At 41.8% G+C, this 26,083-nt stretch overlaps 1 protein-coding gene across 6 annotated transcripts in view; it reads right to left on the reverse strand.

The window, feature by feature from the left end:
- Positions 1-26,083, reverse strand: part of LOC128350256 (uncharacterized) — a 47,851-nt gene that overhangs the window by 13,111 nt on the left and 8,657 nt on the right. For 5 of the 6 annotated variants that reach the window (XM_053308260.1, XM_053308263.1, XM_053308258.1 and 2 more), the window contains exons 2-6: positions 17,631-18,364; positions 17,429-17,547; positions 11,072-11,185; positions 6,865-6,952; positions 272-447 (exon numbers count right to left, since the gene is read on the reverse strand). In XM_053308260.1, coding sequence (XP_053164235.1) covers positions 272-447; positions 6,865-6,952; positions 11,072-11,185; positions 17,429-17,547; positions 17,631-18,321 — 1,188 coding nt within the window. In that variant the 5' untranslated portion in view covers positions 18,322-18,364. The remainder of the gene's footprint in view (positions 1-271; positions 448-6,864; positions 6,953-11,071; positions 11,186-17,428; positions 17,548-17,630; positions 18,365-26,083) is intronic. The other variant, XM_053308261.1, reaches the window with a different exon arrangement.

Consider the following 26,083-nt stretch of genomic DNA (forward strand, 5'->3'; position numbering starts at 1 on the left):
CCCAGCCATTGTTTAACAATGAGTATGCTAAACAATACAGTTACAGTCCACAAATTCATAAAGATAATGCATTTATAGAGTTAGACTTATTTAGGCTACAATGCTGAAAGAACAAGAACAAATGGACATCAGAGGATAGTCAACTTTAGGTATGCTTTGGTGAGTCTTACACATGATGGAATTTCCTTATTCTCTTTGTATGAAAGGCCAGGTTTAAAAGGACAGGGTATAGGGCACTATGTTTAGGGTTAGCTATTGCTTGAAGAGATACCTTTTTCTTCAAAATAAGGTTTTCTTCTTTGGAGTCTGCTATCTTTTGTAGATATTCAGATTTTAACTTAGCCATTTCATTCTTCAGTTGTGAAATTTCTTCATCTGCCTTTGCTAGCTCCAAGACAGCAGTCTCATTGGCTTCCTGAAGATCACTGATTTGGCTTTTGAGGCTCACTGCATAGCAACATGCAAACAAATATACATACACATCAGGCTTAAACCAGCCAAAGTGGAATCCTATTGTCCTTCAGTTCTCACATGTTAAAATATAGGTGCCAAAATGCTCAACTTGCAGCCCAGCCTTATGCTGGTTAAAGATTGCAGCTTTGGCTGGTTCCCAGTATTTGTAGATGCAGGAGAATATGAGAACTAACGGATGAAGAACTCATCATTGGTCTTAATGCTACACTGCTATGCAAGTTAAACACAAAATAAAACCCATTTTCTTATTTGTGGAATGTTGGCAAGAAAATCCATCTATTTGTCTTGCAAGGCTACTATGTAAAGTACTCTAGAAATATTTTATTTATAAATGCTGAAATAGCTATAGTCTCAAGAGAAATAAGATCAGCCTAGGCATTAACGTGGCCACACTGATCAGTGGTCCCTCTAATTTTTTTCATCTCTGTGCAGAATGAGTTTTGTTCTGGGCGGCAGTTTCAAGGCAGTGTGTGCTCACCTGCATTCAGAATGGGGCCTTCCTTATTCAACCTAAGCGGGATCTAAAATGAACTGGGCGGACATCTAAAGACTTGTGCGAGTGCACACCTTGGAACAGTGACACTGATGTATTTTATTTCATTTCTATTCTGCCCGTCTTCTGTTATGGAGCTAAAGGTTCCTATGCAGTGTCCCATCCAGACACTGACCAGATGCAGACCTGTTTAACTTCAGCAAGGTGCATTAAGCTGATTGTCAGCATTATTGACTCTTTCAACAAAAGTTAAGACAACTTCAGAGCTGAGTGTCAAAGTGAAACCAAAAAGGGTTGTAAAGTCAGACTCAAACTTAAAATGCTAAAATTCTGTCAGATTTATGTGACATTTTAATTTGGTCCTAGTTAAAGCACTTGCTATTTATTTTTATTACATTTATAAACTGCCTGTTAGAGACATCTCCAGACAGTTTGAATATTTGAGGCTGCTGAACTTCCTAGAAACCCCATAACTGGCCCACATATAATGGTTTGTCCACTTCTGCCATGCTGTACCACTTGCGACAGACATATTGGCTGACATTCAAAGTTGTGGTAGTGAAAGGTGTTCACATAGCTGCGCAAAGTTGTAGTCCTGAAAAGGTTCACTAAAAACATATGAAGAAGAGGTTTCACAGCAGGAGGTGCCCTGCAGATTGAGCACCTTGTGTGCAAGCATATTTGCACTAATGCATACTTGAATGCAAGTCTGGAATGCAAGCTCTCAACATAGTACAACTAGCTAGCACATGTTTGTGCAAGTGTACATTAGCGATGTGCACAAAATGGATTTTGCATTCTGCTTCAAACTCAAAATGAAATGCAAAACACCCCACTGTTTTGGCCATAGGGAACAGAGGGGAAACTCAAAACACCCCATTGTTCCCCATAAGTAGCTCCCAGGGACACCAAAGTGTACTGGGTGGTAGGGCATGGTGGGTGCTAGCTACCACCCAACACACAAAATAAATGGGCAAGCAGCAGATTTTTTATCAAATTTTTACCCTTTCCCCAAATGTCCATCATATCCTATGGGGGTTTGGGGAAAAGTTTAAAACATGTGATTTAAAAAATCACCCATCTGCCCATTTCTTATGTGGGTTGGCTGGTAGGTAGCACCATCATGCCCTAGCACCAAACCCACTTTGCTGTCCTTGGGAGCTACTCATGGGGAACAATGGAGTGTTCTGGGTTTCCCATTGCTCCCTATGGCTGGAACAAGCTGCACTCAGAGTGCATGCACACAAGATTTGCATTGTAATTTGCAATGTATTTTACTGTTTTTTCAAGGCAGGGTTGCAAAAGAAAATCTGTCGCTCCCAACACAGAACACAAATTTCAAACACAGGCAAAAAATCAAAAAAGAACCACGGACCCAGAATCCACTGCCAGCCACAGTACCTGCACTGCAGTAACATCATTGGTACAAGTTGCTCTCTCACACACAATTATGACTCCTTACTTCCTAGCATTTCAACAGCTGACAGAGCAACACCCTTAGCAGCAAGCACAGCCATAAGCTCAACTAGAACAACTTCAGCCACATTTGGACTGAGTACACCTTACAATGCAGATTGCAGAGCAGACCAAAGCAGTAAAAGGTGCCATTCTGAAAATACATGTGCACACACTGCCTTGATACTGCCACCTGGAATAAAATTCATTCCACACACAGATGAAAAAAATTAGAGAGAACACTGGACCAGAGCAATGAGTGAAGCACAAGTTAGTCTCAAGGAGAGACATGGAACTCATCATAGCAATCACCAAGAAATATCACACACACACACACACACACACACACACACACACACACACACACACACACCCCTCTACCTGCCACTGTCCATTTATTGCAACAATGCTATCTCACAAACAAACAAACAAACAAACCCACAACTCAAGGAAGGCAGGCACCCAAGTTCTGCCTTTGTCAATCCGAGATCCAGCAAAACCAGATAGTTAGTTATAGCAGCAATAGCACAGCATGTTATACTCAATGCTGAGAACAGAAAACCACAAAATCAAACCTTCCTTCCTCCTGTCATGATGTATACTCTTTAAGAGAAGCATAAGGGCTCTCTCTGCCTCCCAGTCCCTTTGAATACACTTTCAAACTGCCCCAGATGTCCGTCTCTGGGCGGCTTATAAACACATAAACACAAGCCAAAACACAATTAAATTAAAAAGCTTAGGTGGAAAGGTAAGTCTTTAATTTCTTTTTCAAAATTGTCAGAAATGGGGAGGCTCTCATTTCAGCAGAGAGTGCATTCCAGAGTGTCAGGGCAGCAACAGAGAAGGGCCATCACTGCATAGCCACAAGACAAGCTTGTAGAAGCTGCAGGTGAACCTCTCCAGAGGATCGCAATGGGTGATGGGGCTCATGTAGAAGAAGAAGTTCTCTTAGATATGCAAGTTCTAAGGTGTTTAGGGCTTTATAGGTTATAACCAGCACTTTGTATTTTGCCCGGAAACCTATCGACAGCTAGTGTAACTCTTTTAGTTTAGGAGTAATATGGTATCTTCGAGATGACCTGGAGACCAAACTGACTGCTGCATTCTGGACTACATACAAAGGCAGCCCCACATAGAGCACATTGCAGTAGCCAAGTCAGAGGTTACTAGCATATGTATCACTGTTCTGGGGTTGTTCATCTCAAGAAAATGAACACAGCTGGCATATCAGACAAAGCTGATAAAAAACACCTCTGGCCACCACCTCAACCTGGGACACCAGGAAGAGGTGATAACCCAGAAAAACTCCCAGACCTCACACCTGTTCCTTCTGGGTAAGTGTAACCTAATCCAGAACAGGCAGGTCAAAATCATCTCCCAAGTTCCAACCCCGAACAATAAGTACCTCAGTCTTATCTGGATTAGTCTGTTTATTATCCCTAATCCAGCCCATTACCATCTCCAGGTAGGCACTTAGGGAGGTTATGCCTTCTCCTGATGATATTGACATGGGAACAAAGTTTTGGGTGTCATTAGCATACTGATAACACCCTGCACCAAACCTGCTGATGATCTTTCCCAGTGGTTTCATGTAGATGTTAAACAACATCAGAGACAATATGGAGCCCTAAGGGACACCAAACAAAAGTTCAGATTTTGAAGAACAGTCTCCAAGGGACATTTATCTGGAATCTGTCCAAGAATTAGGAGCAGAACCACTGCATAGTAGTGCCTCCCAACCCCAACCCCCTCAGACGCTCCAGAAGGATACTAGGGTCAATAGTATCAAAAGCCACTGAGAGGTCCTAAAGCACCAACAGAGTCACACTTCTTTTGTTAATTCCCAAATTGAGATCATACATCAGGCCAACAAAGTCAGTCTCCACCCCATAGCCTGTACAAAGGCCAGTCTGAAATGGGTCTAGATAATCAGTTTCATCCAAGACAGCCTGGAGTTGGGAGGCCACCACCCTCTCAATTACCTTGCCCAACCATGGGAGGTTGGAGACAGACCTATAGTTGCTCAACTCTGAAGGATTCAAATGCATGCTTCTTCAAAGGAGGTCTAATACAGGCGCGTAACAACGATCGGGCAAGGGGAGACAGTTGTCTGGGGGCCCCACTGCCTGGAGGGGCCCCCCAGAGGCACATCACGTGACTCCCCATTGCCCCCTGCCCGGCCCCAAGGCCCCTCAGCCACTTGCCCTGTTCGCCGTCTCTCCAGCTTGTTCTCCTGGCCCGCAATCCAGGCAGCAGACACGCTGCAAAGAGCTCCTTTTCTCCTGCCTCTCAGCTGATCGGCGGGTGGGCGGGGCTTCCACGGAGGCCTCCGTTTAGGCCTCTGTGAAGCCTGAACTCCAGTAGGGCCCAAGCCAGCCAGGAAGGAGGAGGCAGCCAGAGTGGCCACCACTGTTCTCTGCAGCAGAAGACCCCTTGCTGCCCTGCCAAACCCAGCATTTGCCAGGTAGAGTGTGAACTCCTTTTTGTGGTTACCTTCCCCCCCCCCCCCCCCGGATATATAGGGATCTGCTTGCCATAGCGCTTTGATATGGGGGGGGGAGGGACTGAGAAGTCTCTGAATATTTATTTTTAAACAGCTTGGAAAATTTGCTGGCTTAAAAAAAACTATCTAAAAAGTCCTATAAGTGGCTTGTTTCATGGCAGAAAATTACAAAAACTTCTGGAAGAAACAGTATTATATATATTTTATTCATTCATTTATAAATGCACTTATGTTCAAGTTGTTTTGCAACCCAGAAGGTCTGAGTGAGAACTGTGAAGCATGTCTTGTGCTTTTATTTTATTTTATTTTTCTTGTGTGTGAACTGCTCCCCAATAACTTGCAGGGACTTCAGGGTCAATCTGGCCAACATGTGAATGCAGCACCTCTATTCCAGAGGAGAGGTGTGTTAAAGGGCTTTAAAAGCCTCCTGTGAAAAATCTCCTGGAATCGAACTTGACTGAATTTGTTCAGAATTCTGAGAAAACAAACATAGGCTCACCCTGCATGGTTGAAAGTCTCCTTTGCTAATCTGCAGCGAGGGGGCCATTTTAATCATTCATCTTTCTAGTGTGTTCTAGGCATTAAAAGTAAAACAAATGTATAGTACTCAAAGTATATCACTATATATTGTGACGTGTGCGTGTGTGTATTCAGTGAAATGTATTTCCAGGCAGCATACTTATTTTGGAATATCAGACTTAAATCCTTGGGGGCCTGGGGTGTGCGGAGGCCCTGGACTTTGAGTGGGGGGGGGCATTTTAAAATCTCGTCTCTGGGCCCACTCCAACCTTGCTACGCCCCTGGTCTAATAATTGCCTCCTTAAGGCAAGGAGGCATCCTGCCCTCCCTCAGAAGCATTTATAATCTCTACCAGGCCTTCTACAACAACCTCCCTGCCAGATAGTATAAGCCATGCTGGACAAGGGTCAAGAGAACTGGTGACCCTCCAAGCAGCTTGTCCACATCCTTGAGAGTCTCAAACTGGAACGAATCTAGCCTAACCACACAACAGGAGTTGTTGGACACTTCCACAATAGACACTGTGGTAATTATGGGACCAAGTCGGCCCAAATATGAGAGATTTTATCTACAAAGTACTCATTAAACACATCATAGCAGGTAATATATGGTTGCAAATTCTGATTCAAGGGAGGAGGGGCACATACTATCCCTCTCACAAGTCTGAATAACTCCACTAGATGTGAACTTCAGATGCAAGATGCAAGAAAAGAATCATTTCTTTGCAGCCCATATTGCCAGAGCATAGATATTCAAATGCACTCTGGAATTTTTAAATTCCCTCCTTTTGTGTCCCCCCCCCACCAATGGCGGCACAGTTGCCCATAACAACACTTGATTTGTATAATAATAAGCCAACCAAGTGCCATAAAACCAACCAAGTGCCATAAAAAGGAAAAAAACAGACCTCCAAAATGGCAGTTGGAACATCAGAACATGTCGATCGAAACAGGCATTGTTCCGCGTCCAAACAAAACAGCGCCTTTATTTAAAGAGCATTCTATTTCAAACTCAAAACACTCAACTGGTGAAACATTCTGCACATCCCTAGTGTGTATTAGTCTGGGTGTTTGCCAGTAGCTCTGCATCTCTCCAGCATAGTGTATGTGGCACAAAGTGGACAAGTAAGAGGGATGATCTGTGGGCATTACTATAGCAGTGATTAATCTTAGCTTAACTTTGGTTGAAAACACAGTTCATTGCGGGGTTACACTAGCACTAGGCTTGGGTGCCATTGCACTGGAAATTTGGCTTGAGATTTTTTCTGAGCAACTGCTTTAACATTCATTTAATATTGATTTATAACAGGGAACTTGGTAGGGATTGATGCATATAAGAGACAAAGTTGCACAGATGCAAGTTAACAAAAAAAGGCACAGGATTTTGTGGTCATATGAAATAAGTCTAAATGCCTTCATACCAATCCGTTGCTGCAGAATTGTAGGAGAACTGCATTCAAATTTCGGCAGGCTGGGAACTGACTGCTGTTTGTTAGGAATATCTTTCTCCTACAACAAATTCAATTGTGTTAGTTTTTGTTAAAGACATATACAAATTAGGATTTTTCTTCTTCACTTTTTTACTGTTCTAATTTTAAAATTATTTGTATTCTTGTAGTGTCCTGCCTTCCTATACTTCAGTTGTTTCTTGTTTATTCTTCTGTTTATATAAACACATTAAGCCCCTCTAAATGCATGCTGTATATTGTTTGCAGCCATGACTAAGAGTCTGCAACAGTTCAACCCTTGGACTATTTTTATCCCTTGACTTCCTGCCACTACCATCTGTCTAGCATACAGCTGAGATTATCTGTTTCGGAAGCATTTCAGTTCACTTGACTTGTCATTCTACTTTCCAGAGAAGCATTACACAAGTGCATAACATAAATTCATCAACAACAACAAATTCTATCAATGTGTCCAGTATAGGCTAATAAAGTCTGTTCACTAAAGATAGGTAATTGAAACAAATATTTTATTTGCACCTTGAATATGCATACTTATTTAACAACCTTAGGTCACTTAAGTAAGTATGCAATAGCTGCAAAAGTTAAAGAGCTATCTCCTGTATTTTTGTATTTAATAATTTGTCAGATTGGTGAAAAAGAACATGGTGAAACAGACTGGTTCCAGATTGGCAAAGGAATAAGACAAGGCTGTATACTTTCTCCTTATTTATTTAATTTATATGCTGAACATATACTGAGAGAAGCTAGACTGGAAGACGAGGGTGGTTTTAAAGTTGGAAAAAGAAACATCAATAACTTGTGCTACGCTGATGACACCATTCTGATAGCCGAGAATGCAGATGATATGCAAGCTCTAGTAATGAAAGTCAAGCAGCACAGTGAAAGAATGGGACTATGACTAAATGTCAAGAGACTAAACTAATGACAACGGGTACAGCAACCAGACTCAGAATTGACAATGAAGACACTGAAGTGGTAGATAGCTTCTGCCTTTAGAATCAACCATCAACAGTAAAGGATCCAGCAGTCAAGAAATGCACTGCAGACTAGCACTTGGTAGGGTTGTAATGAAGGCCTTGGAAAGGATACTTAGATGCCGTGACCTGTCTATACCTACAAAAATTAGAATCGTTCGGACAATGGTTTTTCCTGTGACACTCAATGGATGTGAATGCTGGACTTTGAAGAAGCAAAATAGAAAAACTGTTGATTGACACTTTTGAACTTTGGTGCTGGAGAAGACTTTTGAGGATACCATGGACAGCCAGGAAAACAAACCAATGGATCATAGAACAAATCAATCCAGAATTTCCACTCGAGGCACAAATGTCCAGGTTCAAACTATCATACTTCTGACACATTATGCGAAAACCCAGCTACCTTTAGAAGTCCAAAATGCTGGGAAAAGTTGAAGGAAAGAGAAGAGGACTACCAGCAGCAAGGTGGATGGACTCAATTATGACAGCAATGAATGCACCACTGAGAGACCTTAAAGGCCAAGCTGAAGACAGATCATCCTGGAAAGAATCTAAGTGGTTGCTAAGAGTTAAAACTGACTTGACGGCACTTAATCAATCAATCAATTTGTTCAAGCTCAGGAAGTCAAGGCAGTGAATATGTCTAGGAAGTGTTTGCAGATGTATGCTTCTTATAATATGCATGCAAGGGCCAAGTTACAACAAGAGATGGGTGCCACACTTCTAACATAAGTCACAACTGTGTCTTTTTGTAACCTTTGTTGTCAGTAAGCTATGTTTCGGGGTCACGCTGCAAAGTGCCCCTCTATACAATAGCACTGTATAGAAGGATCATGATCTTTTGTGATTCTTTTCACCCTGCCCAGTCAAAAGAACTTGGCAAAAAGCAGGTCGTTAGCACAGGCGATGCTGGTATTGTGTCCCCAGGTCCAGCTGCCTCACAGACTGAAACCGCACCTTGCCAAAGAGGTATGGCCAAAGCTATACTGACCCATTGAAATATAAGTAATCAATCAGGGAGGAATTTCCTCACTTCAAGAGATAAAAGAAAACCCCTCTTCAGGAGTGGCACAATTAAACGACACAATTAAACCAAATGCAGCTCTATTCACTACACACAGCACATTTTGCATAACTTTACTCTTGCCTTTTGTGGGGCAAGATCCACTCAAAGTGACTCAGTCTAGCCAGTTATGGGTGTCTTTGTTTTGCAATAATTCCTTGCCCTACAGGGAAGGAAAAGCCCCTTGATTGGCTCAGGGTATGGTTTTGAGTATATCTGCCCTATCCAAGCCACATGGCCTCGGAATTTTCAGAGCACAGAACACAGCATCTTAGAACCTGTGTTCATGAGTTGTAGCCCTTCGCTCCTTACTCCCCTGCCTTATTACACGTGAGCAGGCCTCCCTGCCAACATTTAATTATTTGTTGCATTTTATGCTGCCTTTCTGCCTTGACAAAGGCACCCAAAAAGGTTTACAATTAAACAAAGAAATTACATAAGATTAAAAGCATTGTTGTCTCAGGCTTTTGGTCTTTTCGGGAGATGACGACAAGAGCTCGCTAGCCGGGGTGCCTCTTTTCATTCCTTTCTCTCAGGGCACAGTGGTCTTTCAGTAATAATAATAATAATAATTAATAATTTGATTTTCATACCGCCCTTCCAAAAATGGCTCAGGGCGGTTTACAAAGAGAAATAATAAACAAATACAGTACTCCTGGGAAGGTGGGGGAGGAGCTGCCGCAACAGTCCTCACAAGCCAGGGATGGTCTCTATGGGAGCGGATGTTATGCTCTCCCCTGGCCTAGGCATCTGCTTTCTTGCCTTCCTCTCAGGGCACACTCAACATGCAACAAATGCATCAACTTACACAGGAAGGACAGGTAAACTAGCATCTTGTTCTTTTAAACCTCCTTGCCACTTCTCTCTCCTTCCTCTGCCTTCCTTTTCCGCTTTCCAAGCACTTTCCATGGCAAGCCTCTAAGCAGGCTCTGATTTGGAACTCTAGCCAAAATTACTACAAGCCTTTACCAAGACTTTCATTTATAACTTTAGCAAAGTTATTGAATTGCCTTGCCTAACCAAACTTCCTTTTTGCCTTCTGTAATTCCAATTTTTACCTTTAACAAAGCTTTTAACTGTGTCTACGTAGCCTCATTTTCCCCAAATACACAAAATTTGCTTAAATGAATACTGAAATCCAACTGCTCTACAAGTCAAGCTAATTTCCCCACTTTAAGCCCAAAAGCATAGTTGAGCTGTCTAGCCAGTACCTCGGATCAGTTCTGGTAACACCTTTGAAGGGTTTAGAGTGCTTGGGAAAGCCATGTAAGACTCTCTAACATACATATGCAGTATGGGCACTACCCCTCACAATTCAGTCAACACTGAATTCCAATTAAAGCAATGAAATGGAGTTTAGGGGCGAGTCCAACCAAAGTTAGTTTTGGTTTTGTGTTTTCAGAGATGTGAACACGGGGCTGCCTTATTCTGAGCCAGACCATTGGTTCATCAAGCCTACTATGTCTATTTTGATTGTCAGTGGTTGACTCTCCAAGTCTCAGTTAGTCCTGTTACTGAGTGAGTAGCATCTTCCCATTCCTGCTACCAGAGAGCCATTAACTAGAGATACCAGAAACTGAGCTTTACTACTACACAATAACCTCTCAGTTTTATGCACATTATGTTGGCTTATATGTTGACAATACAGCTGTTGTCCTGAGCCAATTATTCAGTCCCGCCAGGATCATTAGATGATTAGTAAACCTTTCTGGGATCTTAACTGAAACCTTGTTCCCTAAACCACTCCTCCTCCCTTTGATGCCCTTCAAATGTGAGTACAATTTCCCAGTTACTTTTCAAAAGTAATTTAAAATCAAAGAATTGTTGGAATCACTTATAATTAAATACATAGTCAGTTACATGCTATTGACATAGGAAGTATCCCCCAATCTTACCATATATGTGAGCTTCTCAGTTTCTACTTGTATTATTAATATGTATAAGATTAACATCATTGATGTACTTATTAGAAGAATGTGTTATGTCATCATACATAGAATTTGGCTGAAATCATATAATTAATTATTATTAATTATTGTTGTTGTTCTTGTTAAAAGAGGCCAATGCTTCACCTTCCTATAAAACATGCCATCATCTGCAAGATACAGACTCTGTATACCTGCAAGAGTGGTTGGTCTTCAATCTGCACTTTTTTCATTGGCTGAGAAAGTTCCTCTTTGCTCTCATCTGGAGGTTTTAGCAATGACTCTGACAACACAGGAGACCATATAGGCTAACAAAGAAAAGAAAAGAACATCAACGTTCTTCAAGAATTTGATGTCACTTGTGCTGTATAATAAGTAACATGGTACCAGAGAACCCTGTTCATCACGGGACAGCTATTATTGATATAGCAATATCCGTGTATCCGCAGATGTAAAAGAGACACCCAGCTTCTATATGCGCAGTTACGAAAGGATCTGAACCTTCAGATCCTAGCCATTTTGTGGCTCATGTCATTAATCTAAAGAAAGAAAGAAAGAAAGAAAGAAAGAAAGGGGGAAGTAGCAGTTTCTCTCACATTTGGGACTTTGCGGGGCATGGCACTTTATTTGGCCCGTTTCCACTTTAACCTTTATTTTTATTGCAGTTTTCTAGGTCTAGGAACCTAACCCATGAAAAACCATTGGCTTCATTACTCAATATCCATGCTTTTGCTTTCTGCGCTCACCCCCCCCCCCCGAACAGAACCCATGCAAATAACAGGGTTCTCCTGATACTGCACAGCATGCATTTCCCATTTTAAGCAAATCAAAACTTCCTGAATGGAACACAACTGCATTTATACAATAAAGTAACTCCACTGAAGAAGAAGAAAAAAGAGTCTTAGTTTGCTCCTTTTAAACATGATTTTAACAACTGATAAATTCTTCATGATTGGGGGGTTAGGCTTTTTGTTATTTTAAATGAAACATAGAGAAAGGATTCATAGAGCCGCAATACTTCCAACTTATTTACACAAAAATATATATATTTTATCTTCCCAATAAGGCCCTCCCCCCACCCCCGTTAAAATGCTAATGTTTGGATATGCTCATATTACAAAGTCACACAATGGTCCTCGGGACTAGGAAGTGATTACACAAATACAATATAAAAGCATCATTTGAAATCAGAGTACTGAACCATAACACTGAATTCAAAATGACAAAAATAGTAGATAAAATCAGATTTATGAAAACAGCAGTTATGCATGAACAACCAAAAGACCCTGGAGCCTGCTTCTGTTAAGTAAATACAATCATTTTGTGAGGAGTTTTTTGTTTTTGTTTTTTAAATAGTCAGGATTTGGGGAATATAGATTCTCTCTGCTATAGACAGAGGCATATCTAGGGAAAATAGCACCTAGGGCAAGCACTGAAATTGTGCCCCCTGTCCAAACATCTGACACCCATCTTTCAGATAACTTCACCATAATATCAGCTGAAAAATACAAGTCAAGCTCGTTAATCTTTTAATATTTCAAAAAATATTTAGCAGTGGACGTAGCCAGACCAAAAAATGCTGGAAAACTACAAATTTCAGTATGCTTGGGCTCATGAAATACCCAAATACTATGTGGAGGTATACTTGGAAAACTAAACAGAAGTGCCTGTCTAATTCTCTACTATGTATTATAGCATCACCATTACATAAGTTTTAAAAATCAATGGAGAATTTGACTTTTCCCAGATACTCTGAAAATAATTAAAGGATGTGCAGAGTAAACTGTGTCACTGCTTGGAATATATTCTAGTATTTCAGAAAGACAGTCAAAATGAGAGAAAGAGAGCAGGAAACTCCCAGTGGACCTTAATATTAAGGATTTCACACTGATTCAAAGACAAACTCACCATTAATAGCCATATTATTAAGACATCACATTTAACTCACTTATCACAAGAAGCAAAGTAAGAGCAAATGAATACAATCCTAGCTCATCAACTTCAGCTCAGTATTCACAAGCCCTGATTCTCTGTACGTAGTACCAATCTGAATATGTGTACAGTGTCATATATATATATATATATATATATATATATATATATATATATATATATATATATTCCTTACCTGTAGCCCCTTTGGGGGGCTTCCTAAAGGCCATGGGGGGTATGCAAAGGTTCCCCCTCCCCCCGCTGGCCTCTAGGGCCTCGCAGGGACCATTTGAGCATGTGCAGTGGCCATTTAAAAAAATAATCTTTTTTTATAAAAAGTGGCCGCTGAAAACAAAATGGCCACTGCACATGCTCAAATGGCTCTGTGAGGCCTGGCATGGCCTAGGGAATCACAGAGGCCATTTGAGCATGCACAGTGGCCATTTTGTTTTTGGCAGCCTTTTAAAAAAAACCTTAATTTTACAAAATGGCACCCCCCTTCAAGGCGTGTGCCCTGCCTGCCCCAGCATATATACGCCCCTGGCTATAGAACATCTAAGTGTAAACATACATCTTATGCTTTACACATACATGAAATGCTTTAAATTAACACACACAAATAGTAGTTTTAAATAAAAAGCCAGCACAACGCTTGTGTTGTAGTCGAGGACATGATAACTGTACTACTGGATTTTTTTAAAAAATAAAAGAAACCCCTCTCTACTCCTATTTGACAGCTATTTTTCATTGTATCTTCACTGTTTTAATCGGTTGGCCTGTTTTCATGCTTCCAGACCCTGCGTTCTCCATCCCCCAACAATTCTTGTGTAATGGCACTGCCTTCTATTTACCTCTGAAAAATGCTTTTCTGTTGGAAATTTAACCATCACCAAGCACAGAACTCTGTCAACATCACAGCTTAAGTTTTAAAAGGCAACAAATGCCTGGAAGGCAAGAGCATCTACTTCTAGAAAATTATGGCCTATCCCTATTGATGGATTTGCCAGCCACCTAATGGTGTAGTGGGAAAATGACCTGACTAGCAAGCCAGAGGTTGACTGTTCGAATCCCACTGGTATGTTTCCCAGACTATCGGAAACACCTCTATTGGGCAGCAGCGATATAGGAAGATGCTGAAAGGCATCATCTCATACTGTGTGGGAGATGACAATGGTAGACCCTTCCTGTATTCTACCAAAGACAACCACAGGGCTCTGTAGTTTCTAGGAGTCAACTCTGACTTGACAGCACACTTTACCTTTATTGATGGGTTCAATGCATATCCAAAATTTTGAAGAGGATTTGTGCATGTATCTGTGTTACTGTTAGAATGCTGCAGTAACACAGATGGTTTATATAATAAGTCCAAACAAATGCATAGTTTTCCATTTCATGCCATCTTTTCTGAATTTCAGTGGATTTCTTTTTAATTACTTAGGGCAGATTTGCACAAACCTCTAGAAAGGGATCAGATATATATCTAATGCCCACTTGACTTCTCTTGTACAGATGTGTTGGTTTACCCTCCACTTCTGCCCCAGTATTTCAAGTGGGAGAAGAAAAGAATAGGGATAGCTTTCAAATTAGGGCAGACTCAGTTACATCCATTGAAAAAAGTGGGATAGTTTTATGCCTTTGTAAAAAAATTAATTTTCTAAAAAGAGAGAGAGAGCAGAGAAGAAAATCCAGCTAAACTCCAACAATCAGTTACATAGATCAATTGAAAATACAAACTTTGAATTATTAATCCAGCGAACCAAAATTATAACCAAAAGGACCTCACAATGGTACATTCACATTTCATATTAGAGAAAACAAAGAGGGACATATATCATAACAAAATTTATCATTCCAAAATGATACAAAAGTGACAATTTCTTAATAAAGTGTGAGTCATATATCCGACTGTCTCTAGCTCTTATATAATAAATAAATGTGTCCTTAGGGCTATATCCTAAAAAATCAATCAAAGGAGGATGTAAGTGGGACAGCATTGCATCCCATCACACCTCACTTGGAGCAGTTCTCTGCTCCCATTAGACTATGTAGCAGACACAGATGAGTGCAGAACCAGCATGTGCCATGAAGTCTATATAATCAGCGTTACGTTCTCAGTTCAAGGATATCATAGAAAAACAACACACTCCAGGGGTGTTTTCTATATGGCTGATTTAAAGCACCAAAGGAAGAGTGCAGGAAGCTGCTGCATATGAGCAACCCAATCCAGCAAGAGTTACCTGTAACTTAAAACAGTCTCTGGAGTTGTCTGCTCCTTAATGTCTTCTAAAGGTTTCCTGTGCAGGCAGTGTTTCTTCACCGTATGAACTTCACGTATTAAAATGGTCAGGACTGGGGAAATGGGCTCTAGACTGAGAGCACAATCACTTAGGAAAGGGTGGTGCTGGTAGAATTGCAACAGATGTACAGTTTCCTTCTGAAGCCCCCTTGATCAGGACCCAAGTATGATGCCAATCAGAGATGTGCCCAAACTGATTTGGTGTGTGGAGCCGGCACACGCACATGGACACTGTCGCATGCCACAATTCTGGGGAAACTTTTGTACATGATGAACTAAGCTTTTCTGTTCTTTTTGTATATACATGAAAGAAAGGGATAGCCTAAAAAAGTAAACTAGATGAGATTATATCTGGAATCAATTGCCAGCTGCTCCTAATCTCCAATATAAGAGATGACAGGATTCAAAATGTCCTGCTCAGAATCTTGAATGGAATCTGCTTGAAAATAGGGGCAGTTAAATCAGCCACTAGGGGTGCGCAGAACCAGTTTGAATCAAACCTGGTTAGATTTGAAGCAGCTCTGTTTGACCTTGAACTAGACTGGCTCCCAAGAAGGGGGGCTGGTCCAAGTTTGGATCAAACCATGCCAAGTTCGGATGGAACCAGTTCGACCTGGTTTGGATGGCTATGCTTGTAAAGCGGGATCCAGTAAGTATGGCTATGCTTGTAAAGGGGAATCTGCTGGTAGCGGAAGGGTGGGCGAGAGGTCACCTTACCAGAGGCACCAGTGGTGGCGGTGGTGCCCCCAGGAGCTCCTGTCAGCATTGTGGGCCAGCGGGGGCTCGATTCCAGCCTCCATCCTTGTGTAGGGGATGTAACCAGGCCACACAATGTTGGGGAAGAATGCTGCGGTGACCCGGAACTGCCATTGCCACACCACCAGAAGTAAGGTGCCCGCTTGCCTGCACACACCTGCCCTTTCAACCCCTTTAGTGATGGGGATCCCCTTTGCTATAAAAGGGAATTCTTACCAGATTCCCCTTTGTGAGCATAGCTATCTAAATAGGGTTGAACTGGGCTGATCCAATTCAACCCAGTTCAACTGCACAAACCAAACAACTGGCTGGCCCTAATGAACAAGTTTGAGGACCAGCGGTTTGGTTTGAATTCAGTTCCTATTTGAACCGACCCACCCAGAGCGGTTCTGTGCACACCCCTATCAGCCACTGTTGCTGTCCCTTTAACAGCTGTTTGATCTGCAGCAATTAGAATTCTAGCCTCTCTCAGACATTATGAAAAATTCCCACTAAAGCTGTGTACAGTGGGCAAAGGGGGAGGAAATTCTTCCCTTGCTGTGTCACTCACCCATGTGCTCCACTGCTCATGGATTGACCCATTCTTGCAATTACGGATGTGTCTGTCATCACAGGAAGGGCTTTTCTCTCTTCAGGCAAGCCCCGTCAAAACCGTGAGTGGCAGGGTGCATGGGTGAGTGATGTGGCAGGGACAGAACCCTTTTACCCTGCTGTACATGGCTACAGCAGGCCTTTTTCATAATGTCTGAATCAGGCTAATGTCATGAGCTAATCTCTTCATAGCAAACTTCTGTTAAAGGTACAGGAACAGACCAACCTTATCTCCTCACTTAGATGGTTGGCCCACCCACTTTAGAACTTGAAGAAAATGGAAGAATCCAAATGAAACTGAGCCAAAGTAAACAGGAGGCTTAAAAGGGTAATCAATACTAACATGTGGAATAGTGTCAGGCTTTCTTAATGTGTGTTCCTAGAAAGAACTGTGTTCTTAAGGTGTGTTCCTGGAAAGAACTGCTTGTCTCTAGGCTCCCTAGGAGATGCACAGCTCTACCCTAGAAGTAATGTTTCGGAACTGACTGTGATTATAATCGACTAGGCAGATTTTCAGACTTCTTCACACCTAAGACTGTTCCCTGGCCAGTCAGCCCACTCTGTAGCATATTTTACAACACTTGTCACTGACAGCTTGTGCTACTGCTGGAGAAGTAGTGTTCCGGAACCTTTACGCTAACACCTTGTTACCTACTGGGAAGAACCTTGGAGACCTATCACCATACTTGGGATTTAAGTTGTTGTTCTTTTAAATAGATTTTTACATTCACAATCCCATTTTTATGTTGTCCTTTATATTTCCCTTCTCATGCAAATAGCTTACTGAAAATATAATGCATTCATTTTCTATCACTACCAATCTAGTTTGGATCAATTATGGTTAGGTAAGATGCTGCACTACCATTTCTAAACCACTGTATCCCACAATATTTCCTTAGAGTCTGTATTCAGTCAAAACATCTAATATCAGAATTCACATCACCCACTAAAAATGAACGATTTTTATTTTTGGTACCTCGTTAGCAGAAATGTTTCCCCAACCAATTGATGCAATGCTGGTTTTGTATAAGCTCTTTGGTGATACAGCAGCTGTCCAAAGTTGGTTGACCAAATCTGAATCTTGTGGATCAATTGCTGAATAAGAGAAACAAAGAAAGAAAAATGTTTCACTGCTGGCTCATGCAGCAATTAATAAGATACTAGGAAATGTTCCTTACCTGAGCTATGTGCTTGATTAGCCAGCATTCCAACTTCCAGAAGCTTCTCTGTTCTTGGGGACAGCATAGACATGCATGGTGAGTCATTTGAAAATTGGTTTGGGCAGTTTGCATTTTTACAGCTCAGTGATCCAGAGTGTACTATGGGATCTGTTCTAGAATCTATAGTGTAAGCAGCACCTGAATGATGGTTAAGCACATGAGTGCATACTTTGAAAACAACTTCATCTCCAATTATATCATCCACAACATCTTGGTTATTGTCTGATGCTGGTTTGTGTCTTCCATCTTCATTTTCTAGCATGACACCTGAAAACTGTGCCAATGTGCCCTGAGACTGGCTGGATCTCAACGTTTTCCATTCAAGAGGCAGGAGAGAATATGAAGAAGTTAAAGAGAGTACACTGTCAGCTGAGCCTCCTAGGCTATACTTTGAGCGCTTCAGGGATTCCTCTTCCCGGTTAGGTAGAATCTGTGCATCCCAGTCAGTTATTTGCACCTGTAGATCTCTCATGATTGGCTCTTTGCCAATATCAGTGTGAATGTGCTCCCTTGCAGCAGGATCACTTTGAGCAGCTCTGGTTTGTTCTGGAGAAGCCAACCTGTCATCAGTCTGAAGCTGAGCTCCCTTAACTAGCTCAGGGTTTCCTGTGGTTGCATCTGATGTTTGGTGCAGTCCATCACTATCCATTGCGACTGTCAGATTCCATCAGCTCTGACTGTATTTGTGAATCCTAACAAGGAAAACACTCATGTTAAAGAGCCATTATAATGTATTTATCATAGTTATATACCGCCTGATATATAACTAATATATAATATTATTATTATATATTATATATAAGGCGGTATACACAAGTTGCAATGTAAGTTACAATATATATTTTTTAAAATTAGCACAATTTCACAGAATAAAAACAATTAAAAATGATTCACAGAGTAAAACAAAACAATTTAACAGAACAATTAATCAGTTTAAAATGAATTTTAATTAAAAGCCTGAGGAAATGGGAATGTCTTAAGGGTCTTTTAAAAAGAAATCAGAGATGGAGAAGCTCTTATTTTGACAGAGAGTGCATTCCAAAGCCACAGAGAGGGCCTGGCCCCAAGTTGCCACCATATGAGCTGGCAGCTCCTGTATTTGGATCTCCCCAGTTGATCTTAATAGGCACAAGCATTCATGACAAAGGCAGCGGCCTCTTAAGTACCCTGGACCTAAACCATCAGGGCTTTATAAAAAATGGCCAGCACTTTGTATTTTGCTCGGAAACATATCGGCAGCCAGTGCAATTGTTTCAGAATCTGTGTTATATGGTCCCTTCGGGTTGTCCCAGAGACCAACCTGACCGTCACATTCTGTACCAGTTGTAGTTTGTAGACTACATACAAGGGATAGGGATGTGCACAAAACCGGTTCGCCTGGTTCGGTTAGGATCCGAACCGGGTCCGAACCAGGAGGGGGTGGTTTGGTTTTGGTTTTGTTCGAACCACCCCCCTTGTTCGGTTTGGATCCGAACCAGTTAGGACTGGTTTAGATGCCCAAAAATTGGTAGTATGGTAGCTGGCACCCAGGGGTACCTGTCACCCAAACCCCAAAGCAATCGGACACTCGTACAATTTTTAATGAATTTTTGAAAATTATTATTTTTTTCTCATAGGATATAATGGGACTCAAACCAGGCCATTATTCCTTATTGTGGAGCACCCATGGGTGCAACAACCATGCAAACCCTGAAGCAATCAGACACCCCTATGATTTTTTATGAATATTTGAAATATTTTTAATTATTTTTCTCATAGAGTATAATGGGACCCAAAGCAGTCCATATCCCCTATTGTGGAGCACCGAGGGGCACAAAAGCAGGGTGGGTGGTAGACAGACAGGGGTGCCTATCACCCAAAAAATCCCAAGGCAATTGGACATTCCTCTGATTATTGGTGAATTATTAAAGTATTTTTGAATTCCTCATAGAGAATAATTGTTTCTGAGGTATTGAGTGCAGATTCTATGATAGCAAATTAGAGTGGATTCATGGTGTTTCATTGAAAATCTCATTTGCTATCATAGAATCCACACTCAGAATACCTCAGAAACAACAGAACCCTGTACCCCATGGGTTAGAAACCCATGGGGGTGGTTGACACCCTATGTGCACTACACTACCACTCGCTCTGGGCCACCCCAGCACCCCCCAAGTGCACTTATGGGGCTGCTGAAAGCTCCATTATAACTTATTATGAGGAAAAACCTCAAAGACGCGTAAACTTCAACAATTCACCAAAAATCAGCCCTCTGCCCAAATCCTTTGAAAAAAATTCAAATAGCTTCCTTGCCCCTACCTGGCACTACCACCAACCCCACACTGCTCTAGGCCACCCCTTTGCCCCCAACGTGAAGCTATACATTTGCTGACACCTCCATGCTTCTTTATGGAGAAAAACCTTAAAGACGCGTAAACTTCAAAAATCACTTAAAAATCACCCCTTTGCCCAATTCCTTTCAAGTAATTCTGATAGCTTCCTTGCCCACCCTAGGAACTACCAGCCACCACACTCCACTCTACGACACGCCTTTCCCCCCCGACGTGAAGCTATACATTTGCTTCAATCCTAATTATTCTCTGTGAGGAATTCAAAAATACTTTAACAATTCACCAATAATCAGAGGAGTGTCCAATTGCCTTGGGATTTTTTGGGTGGTAGGCACCCCTGTCTGTCTACCACCCACCCCACTTTTGTGCCCCTAGGTGCTCCACAAAAGGGGATATGGACTGGTTCAGGTCCCATTATACTCTATGAGAAAAATAATTTAAAATATTTCAAATATTCATAAAAAATCATAGGGGTGTCTGATTGTTTCAGGGTTTGCATGGTTGTTGGCACCCATGGGTGCTCCACAATAAGGAATAATGGCCTGGTTCGAGTCCCATTATATCCTATGAGAAAAAAATAAAAATAATTTTCAAAAATTCATTTAAAATCTTACGAGTGTCCGATTGCTTTGGGGTTTGGATGACAGGTACCCCTGGGTGCCAGCTACCATCCTACCAATTTTTCAACATCCAAACCAGTCCTAACCGGTCTGAATCGAACCACCCCCAGTTCGGGTTTGAATTCAAACCTGCAGCCTGAACCTGATGACTGGTTCGGTTTGGTTCGGATCCGAACTGACGAACCTCCCCGGTTCGGATTCGAACCGGTTCGCACATCCCTAACAAGGGAAGCCCCACATAGAGTTCTTTACAGTAGTCAAGCCTAGAGGTTACCAGCATATGTGCCACTGTTTTAAGGTCATTTACCTCCAGAAATGGGTGTGTAAGCCAAAGCTGATAAAAAGAGCTTCTGACACTGCCTCAACCTGAGAAACCAGAAAGACTTTTGGATCTAGGAGCACTCCTAAGCTACATACTTGATCTTTCAGGGGGACTTTAACCCCATTGAGAACAGGCAGATCTAAACCATCTCTCAGGTCTTGACCTCTCACAATTAGTATTTCTGTCTTATTTGGATTCAACTGTAATTTGTTATCCCTCATCTAGCACATTACTGCCTTGAGGCAGGCATTTAGAGATGTTATGCCATTTCCTGATGAAGCTGATAGGGAGAAATAGATTGGGTGTCATCAGCATATTGATAATACTCTGCACCATATTTCTTGATGATCTCTCCCTGTGGCTTCATGCAGATGCTAAAGAGCATTGGAGACAGTATGGAGACTTGTGGAACTCCATACAGTAACTCTCACTTTGTAGAGCAAAAGTTTCTAAGTAACACCATCTGGAATCTACATGAGATATAGGAACGGAACCACTAAAGAACAGTGCCACCTAATTCTACCTTCCTCAGGTGACCACAAAGGATAGCATGGTTGATGGTATCAGAAGCTGAGAGATCCAAAAGGATCAAGCGGGTCACACTCCCCCTGCCAATAGCCAATTGGAGATCATCCATCAGGCCGACCAAGGCATTCTCAACCCCATTGCCCACTTGAAAGCCAGTTTGAAATGTGTCTAGGTAATCAGTTTTCCTCCAGGACTGTCTGGAGCTGAGAAGCCACCACCCTCTCAATCACCTTGCCCAACCATGGGAGATTAGATATGGGCGTATAGTTGCCTAACTCTTGAGGGGTCCAACATAGGGGTTTTTTAGTATGGCCTGACAGCCTCCTTAAAACAAGGAAGCATCCTACCCTCCCTCAAAGAAGCATTTAGGATGTTTACCACACCCTCTCTGGAAATCTGATTTGTAGATAAAACAAGCTAAGTTGGGCAAGGGTCAGGAGAGCAGGTGGTGGGATGCACAGTCCAAAAGAGCTTGTTCACATTCTCAGGAGTCATGAACTCATTCTCAGGAGTCATGAAAGTGAACCAGTCTGACCACATAGGAGGAGTTGCTGGATACCTCCATAACACTTCCCTCATACAACTCAATTAGGACTCTGCCTTAATTGTAGACTCCAGTTCAGCCCGAATGCAAGAGATTTTATCTACAAAAAAATTTATTAAAGGCCTCACAGTGAAGAACCAATGGTTCCAAATTTGGATTCGGGTGGTGGTGGCTCGTATTATTCCTCTCACAACTTTAGATAACTCTGCTGGATGTGAACTTACAGATGCAATGCAGACAGAAAAGAATTGTTTCTTTGCTGCGCGTACTGGCAGAGCATAAGTCTTCAGATGTGTTCTAGGACGTAACTTGTCAGATTAGGGTAGTCTTTCTCCATTTGTGCTCTAGTCATCCACCTCACCACTTCAGCTCCCATAATTCTTTCAAATACTACCTAATATTTAATGTGTTTCAGACACATCTTCAATTGTCCATTTTCAATACAGTGCACCCACCCAGCAATTTTTTTTAAAAAAAGAAAATCTGCTAATTTGCTGCTGGATTGTTATGTCAACAATAATACAGGGGGAAATGTACATAAAGTAGTCCATTTCCAGAAAAGAACTGACTACTAGAGAGTTAGGAAGAGTTATAAGTTTATTTGGTCATTGACCAGCAAACATTTACAATAAACCAGTACGTATTTTACAAATAATATAACAAAATCTGGCCATAACAGAAATAATATCAGTGTCCTCATTAGTTAAAAGATAATTTAAATAAAATTCATCAGACCAGCCAACTACTAGAGATGTGCATGGAACCAAATGGGGGTGATGGCGTCGGGGGTACTGCTTTAAGAGCAGCAGAGGGTGCATTTATCCCTCCCTCCGCTCTTCCCCTGCCAGCATTCTGAAGTTAATTCTGAAGTTAATTGGGGCAGCAGAGTGCCACCCCATTGCCCAGATACAACTGGAAGGATCCACAGCACCTGCGTGCACCAGCACAGGCATGCACACACCACGCCGTCACATGTGCGCACCCGTGCCAGCACGAGCAGGTGCAGCGGATACTTCTGGTTGTATCTGGACAATGGGGTAGCAGGGCGGTACTCTTCTGCCTCGATTAACACCAGAATAATGGAGTGCTGGTGGCAGAAGAGCAGAAGGAAGGGTAAGCGCACCCTCCCCCACTCTTAAAGCAGCACGCCCGGTGTCATCGAATCGGCGGAACTGGCTGCCTTTCTAAGTAGTTCAGAGGGCCATAAAGGGCCTCTGAACAAGTTCCATGCACATCCCTACTGACTACTGGATGGTCACAGCCCTGCACAAGATAAGGCCTGGGGGCCAGATCTGGCCTGCAGAGTCATTTTTGATGGCCCAGGTAGCCAGCAGCAGAAGCCCCAAAATTTGGCATTTGTGTGGGGCTGGAACAGTCAGGTGCCCATTGACTGAGCAAGGACAGGGCCCACTATCCTTGGTTAAAACTGTGGGCCCCTGCAGGGAGAAAAGGACCCACAACTAACCAGTAATTGATTTAATATTTATCTTTATAATTAATTTTACTGCAACAATAAATGCACTGAAAATTGACTTCAACTCCCCCCCCCCCCGATACATTGTCATGGTTGTTTCTGGCCCACTTGAACATGTGAGTTATGCACCCCTACATGGATGTTACATTTGCTCAGTGGTTTGACCTGCAAGAAGTATGATCTGTTGAATACTAGGACGATGACGACAATATGTTTTACCACCTCTACACTAGTAATTTCAATTAGGACTCATCATTTTACCACCTCTGTGACCATGGAACAGCACCTGATGCATGAAAGGAGAACTAGGGCTGCGAGAGATTCCTGCCTGCAACCTTGGAGAAGCCGCTGCCAGTCTTGAAGACAATACTGAGCTAGACAGACCAATGGTCTGACTCACTATAAGGCAGCTTCCTATGTTCCTATGTAACTAAAGACAGGAGAGGGTGAAGACACTATCTTTATGCCTGGTGTTGGATCAGCAGGGAATTGCTTCTTTTGCCAACACCTGAAAAGGGAAAAATCATGACTCCCCAGTGAATAAATGCAGACCTGGATTCCTGCTAAGGATATCTATCTATCTATCTATCTATAGACAGCCAGTGCTGATGCGGCAGGTCAGGCTTTCTTTCAGAAAGGCAAATACTGAAACTGGAAAGCTCTTGAGCAAAGTGGCTTGACTTGGGAGGTTTTTTTAAACTCCTCATAATTAGGTATCATTTGAAAACATATTAGTTATAATTAAATGTAACTATCTCAACTTAATAAGACAGTGTAAATTAACAGGGAACAGCACCATTAAATATATTTAGTAGATGTAGCTGCTAATGATTTGTGTCCATTGCAATTATTTCTTAATACACTTTAAGAGCAATTTTTATGAGCATGCAATAACTGTGTGTTCAAGATAGGTTAAATGTGCATTTGGGAATGTTACTTTAAATTAAAACTGCCGATGAGACTTATTTTTTGGAAAGCAAAGACTTATTAAGCCAAAGTACGTACTTTCTGTGGTGAAATCCTGAGGTTTAATATTGCAGTATCTGTGGGATAAATTAACTCAAACATCAGAACATTTTCTTCATGGCCATGTTTGATTTAAGTATTTTTCTTCTTCAACATTAGAAGTTATAACTAGAGTAAGGATTAAGCTTGAGAATCTGTGGTTTCTGTGGACAACTTTGATATTTCTTGTTAAGGACCAATAGACATCAACTCCCCCACTTGGATTTCTATTCTTTTTACTGGACAGAGGCCCCGATCAGAAGTAATGCAGAACTGTAGGTCCAATGGACCCACAGTCAATTGGGATGGAGTTAGGGAGGAGCTTCCTCACTCAACTCTGGTTCCATGGGGCTGAAAACTGTGGTTCCAGCATTCAGATGCAATGCTGAAATGGAGTGTGCAGTGGTGAAACTACATTCTGAACCAAAGGTTCAGATTGGAGTTTGGGAAAGGAAACTGCAAGTCCCTTTTTTGCCCTTAACTCTGCTTTACAGAATTTGGATGTGCAGCTTTGGAAATTGGAGGTGAAGGGACCTCTGGTTTCTTATTACATCCGAATTCATCCCCTGTGAAGACATTATTGTTAGTTTAATTGTAACTGTTTCTGGGAATTGTGTCCTTCCACAAGTACTGTGGTGCTTCCTGTCTCTTGTATATTTTGTAGAGAATGTAAAAGCCATCTGGAGTTGGATGTTGCGGTTTAGAGCACAACTGTAAGACTAGCTTGTTCCCCAAAAGAAGAAAGGAAGGCTGACTGAAGCAAATAAGGTCTTTGAGGTTGCTACTTTAGACTGTTATCCACCCCCATCTCCCTATATGGGAGGACAGGGGGCTTTTGTTTTTGTATATGTGCATGTGAGAAAATAAAAGGCTGAACATTCAAAGAATCAAGTGATTGAAAGTGATCCAAACCCTTTAGGTCACCCTGTGACATAGTTTGTATGAGAAGTGGAATTTATGTGGCTAAAGGAGCTTTTTAAATTGGATTTTAACATATTTTTATTCTGCCCAAAACGTGCATCTCTGGGCGGTTTACAATTAAAATCATTTAAAACCTTAAATCTCTTAAACAATTAAAATCATTTAAACATTAAAATCATTAACATTAAAATAATTTAAAACCAACGTTAAAAATTAAAACCATAGATCTAATTAAAAGCCTGGGTGAATAAAAGTGTCTTCAGCACCTTTTTAAAAGTTGCCAGAGATGGGGAGGCTCTTATTTCAACAGGGAATGCATTCCAAAGTCCAGGAGCAGCAATGGAGAAGGCCTGTTCCTGAGTAGCTGCCAAACAAGTTGGTGGCAACTGGAGACGAACCTCTCCAGATGATCTCAACAGGCAGTGGGGCTCAGGGTGAAGAAGACATTCTCTTAAATACCCAGGGCCGAAGCTGTTTAGGTAATAACCAGCATCTTGTATTTTGCCCGGAAACATATTGGCAGCCAACGAAGTTCTTTCAACACAGGACTAATATCATCTCTCCTAGATGACCCAGAGACCAACTTGGCCGCCATATTCTGGACTAATTGCAGTTTCCAGACTACGTACAAAGGCAGCAGGATGAGGCCCTGATGAAAGAAAAGCTG

The sequence above is a fragment of the Hemicordylus capensis genome, chromosome 3 (assembly GCF_027244095.1).
Source record: "Hemicordylus capensis ecotype Gifberg chromosome 3, rHemCap1.1.pri, whole genome shotgun sequence".
NCBI lineage: Eukaryota > Metazoa > Chordata > Lepidosauria > Squamata > Cordylidae > Hemicordylus > Hemicordylus capensis.